General features: G+C 43.9%; 1 protein-coding gene across 1 annotated transcript in view; it reads right to left on the bottom strand.

Moving 5' to 3' along the window:
* Positions 1-3,500, bottom strand: part of si:ch211-30b16.2 (glycoprotein endo-alpha-1,2-mannosidase-like protein) — a 23,365-nt gene extending 19,865 nt beyond the window's left edge. Inside the window, exon 1 of the mRNA XM_017436652.3 lies at positions 2,652-3,500. Coding sequence (XP_017292141.1) covers positions 2,652-3,159 — 508 coding nt within the window. The 5' untranslated portion in view covers positions 3,160-3,500. The remainder of the gene's footprint in view (positions 1-2,651) is intronic.
* Between the last annotated feature and the right edge of the window lie 542 nt (positions 3,501-4,042).

Genomic DNA, 4,042 nt, shown 5'->3' with positions numbered 1-4,042 from the left:
ATCACAGACGTCCCCCTGGTTTTGGTAAAAGTCTTTCTTCTTGGGCTGCCTGCTAGCTGTCTCTACTTGTTGTGACCCCGGGTTTAATACTTCCTGCGTCTCCATCTTTCATCACTTATGGTGAAAACACGGCGCCGCACAGAAAGCCGCTGCCGTAAAGCATGTCACAAACCCACACGTAAAGCAGCGTCATGTCGCATAACGGAGGTTCTTCGCAAAATAGTTATTTTTTCTTCATATATAAACTGAATGTATGCAAACTGACAACACTAATACATTCGTCGTAGCCTACGTTATGAAATATTTACATGAATCATTGATACAATTATGACAGAAACGATAGAAGAAAATATATCACAATAGACACTTTTCTATCATCCCCACAATATGTATCGTTATATCGCCCAGCACTAACTCCCACCATCACCTAGAGCTTGGAACAGCAGGTTCTGGCACATTAACTCCTACCATTTTGCTTACTTCAAGAACAGGAGTACAAAAGATACAGTCTCTACAGTGCTGCACTCAGTCCTCTCATTCCTGGACAATAAGGACAAAACAGAAAAATGCTGTTTATAGACCTCAATTCAGCATTTAGCACTGTCATCTCCTCCATGTTAATCACCAAATTCACAGATCTGGGCATCCATGCTTCCATCTGCAACTGGTTACTGGAGATTTTGACCAATAGGCTCCAACATATTTGGTTAGACCACCACTGCTCCCCCACCCACAACCTAAACACTGGTGTGACACAAGGCTGAGTGATGAGTCCATTCCTTTACTCCCTCTTCACCCATAAATGAAGATTTGTGCATAGTTCCAACACCATTATTATTTTTGCTGATAACATCACAGTGATTGGCCTGATCAAGCACAACATTGAGTCGGCCTACAGGGAGAAGGTGGACTGCCTGGCTGCATGGTGTGATAACAAAAACCTGCTGCTCAACACCAGCAACACCAAAGAACTCATTATGGACTTCAGGAAAAGTGCTGACACACATCCAGCAATCCACATCAATGGTGCAACAGGGGAGCGCATGTCCAGCTCCAGATTCCTGGGGATCCACATCTCAGGGGACCTCACCAGGATGACTAATTGCTCCATCTGGTCAAGAAGGTTCTTGTTGCCTCTTTTTCCTGAAAATAACCATCTCACATCAGACATCCTTACAAACTTCTACCGCTGCACCATAGAGAGCATCCTAACCAACTGTATTACAGTTTGGTACGGGAACTGCTCTGTCTCAGACGGGAAGGTGTTCCAGAAGGTTGTGAAAACTGCACAGCTTATCATTAGAGCCTCACTTCCTGCCATTGAGGACATCAACAGGAAGTACAGTCTCAGAAGGGCAATAAACATTAGAAATGACTCCTGGGACCCAGCACACAGAGTGTTTGAACTCTGCCCCTCGATGCCCCACTCCCTCTCACACACAACCAAAAATCTGTCCGTGGTCTAAGCTAACAAGCCTTATCTAAAAAGCTCTGTCACCCATGACTTCAATATCATTTTACCATTAAATGCACTCTTCTTTTATTAGCTTACACAACTGTATATATTTGAATTCAATTCTGTGTATTCTGCCAGCCATTCTCCTTGGATATTGTATTCATTCAGTTTACATCGTCATAGCTGTCACAGTCTGCACTTTTGGTGTCTGTTTCAGGTTTTTCTGTTCTCCCTTGCCCTGTTTCACACCTGTATGCAATTTAGCTCATCACTCCCTCTCTACTGAAGCACTTCCCTTTTCACTTTTGGGTGTCGGTTAGTCTTTATTACTGCTTATTATGTACTTCTGGTTAGATACAATCTGTATTTTGATGCCTTGGACCTGTGACATGCAATGACAATCATGTTTAATCTAATCTAATGTTAATGCAATGTTGTTCTGATCTGTTGCTGTTTTTACTTTTTGTTGCCGGAGAGCACTGCTGTGGCAGCATAAGGCAGGAGAGACTGTTACAAAGAAATTAAGAGTAACATACAGACCACATCATGTTTTGTAATTGTGTCTTCACAGTTGCTGTAATACAGTTCGTGAGTTTAACCGTCCTATTTTATTACAACCATCACAATACAGAAGACAGGGAAGCTGATTCTGTTCTGGTTTCAACTTGAGATGTAGCCATATACAGTCTTTGATTACCACTCATTGTATATGTTTGAGGCTCTTATTGTGAAGGACTGAAATAAGTTTTCTAAGTTGTGCTGCAGTGGAAATAATATACTGCACCTCAGACTCTATTTTTATAGGTAACCCAGTAAAAGTGCACCCATAACAATCAGATACAAAAATAATAACAAATGAAATAAAAAAAACTTCAGGTTCAGGAGCACAGCAGGGTTTAAGCTGTGAAAGATGACTTGTTTTTCAACATTGCAGCTTTTTCTGTCAATATTTACAATTTTGACATAAAAAAAACTTTTTCCTATTTTTTTTGTAGAGAAGGAAACAAAAATGCAAACTAGGATTTTTATTTCTGTGGGCAAAATGCGACATAGGACGTTTTACCTGTCATTCCCTTTTTAACCCTGCTTGTTTTCGTTGCTTCAGATTTAAAACGGCACTGAAATTAAAACTGTTTTTTTGTTGTTGTTGTTGTTTTTAAAGCTAACACCAAATCAAAGACAGGCTAGTGTTTACCTGATGTAGCTGCTTCTATCTGGGCCATGTGAGACTCCAGGACTTTCGGGTCCCTGGAGCTGTAGGGCCCCAGCTCAGGGTAGAAACTGGACGCCAGGTCTTCAGGAGGCGCGTGCCTCCCCTGCGCGTGGCTGGCTGCAATCTTCGGATCCCAGTGCGGCACCATGGGGTGGTCCCAGTGGATGTACTTGGTGTCCACGCTGGGAGAGCCGTACCACAGGTAGTAGAAGATGTGCACATCATAGAATATGCTGTAGTCTCGGTCGGATCTGCTGAGAACCACCTTGGTGTCGCTGCTGCCGGCCTGGAACGGGCCCGGCGGCGCCAGCGAGCCTTTCCCCTCCACTTGCCGCTTCCTCTCCGACCTCTCCCCGGTGAGATCCATTCCGGGCGCCAGGTCCGAGAAGCCGTCGCTTGGTTTCAGCGTCCTGAGGCCCATCATGGTCCCGAAAATAAAGAGGGTGAAGAGGAAGAGAGCGACCAGAGCCTTCCTGCGCAGCCGAGTCATGGTCTCTGTCCGTGGTGCTGAGCGGGGAGAACAGGCACAGAACCGGATCCTCTCACGGCCCACTGACAACCAGGACGGAGCTCATGGTGTCAGAACAGCAGCAGGTGAAGAGCAAGAGGCGCCCCCCCAATCCATCATCAGGACATGTTGAGCCATAAAGCAGCAGCTGATCGCCTCCTCTTGAGCCTCAGAAGAAAAGAGAAGATCCACCGTGGTTCTGCTAAAAAAAACAGACCTCCTTCCTGCAACCCCCTCCCTGTAGGCTCCAGAGGACAGAATGGTTCATTTGTTTGTGTGATGAGCAGGAGGGAGGATGAATCCCGACCGGAAACAGATTCAGCCTGTATGACGGGCAATCAGTGCCACAATGAAGAAGGAGGAGGAGGAGCTGTATGTGTCAAATCAAAGTTTATTTATAAAATTAAAGGCCTACCATTCCTTGGAGGAATGCATATTGTCCACTGCCTTTGGCGTTTAAAACCAGAGGTCTAAACTGAGGTTTTCTTCACATAAAAACAGTTTCTAAAAATATTCTCATAAACAGCACCAATTCTATAGAAATGTTTTATTTTTCACACAGAAACAGAAAACATCTCAAAAAGCTGTAGTAAGTTTGTTAGTCCTGTATGTAACACTGCAACACAAATACACCAAAAACAGTATACAGGAAGTGGAGCAGACGCTCCAAACCACTGAAATAGAGAAAAATTGTAATGGCCACTGATGATACTAGGAGAAATTTATATCAGTCATCTTCTGAGTAGCTACGTGGATCACTCTGTACTCTTTACATGCAGAAGCCACACACAGTTAACACCTTGTGCTGCTCAGAAGCACCGAAAAAGGCTTTTTTACAGAAACATATATAATGCATAATAAGAAA

Source organism: Kryptolebias marmoratus, linkage group LG5 (genome assembly GCF_001649575.2).
Source record: "Kryptolebias marmoratus isolate JLee-2015 linkage group LG5, ASM164957v2, whole genome shotgun sequence".
NCBI classification, from domain to species: Eukaryota; Metazoa; Chordata; class Actinopteri; order Cyprinodontiformes; family Rivulidae; genus Kryptolebias; species Kryptolebias marmoratus.
This window is presented reverse-complemented; position numbering and strand designations above follow the sequence as displayed.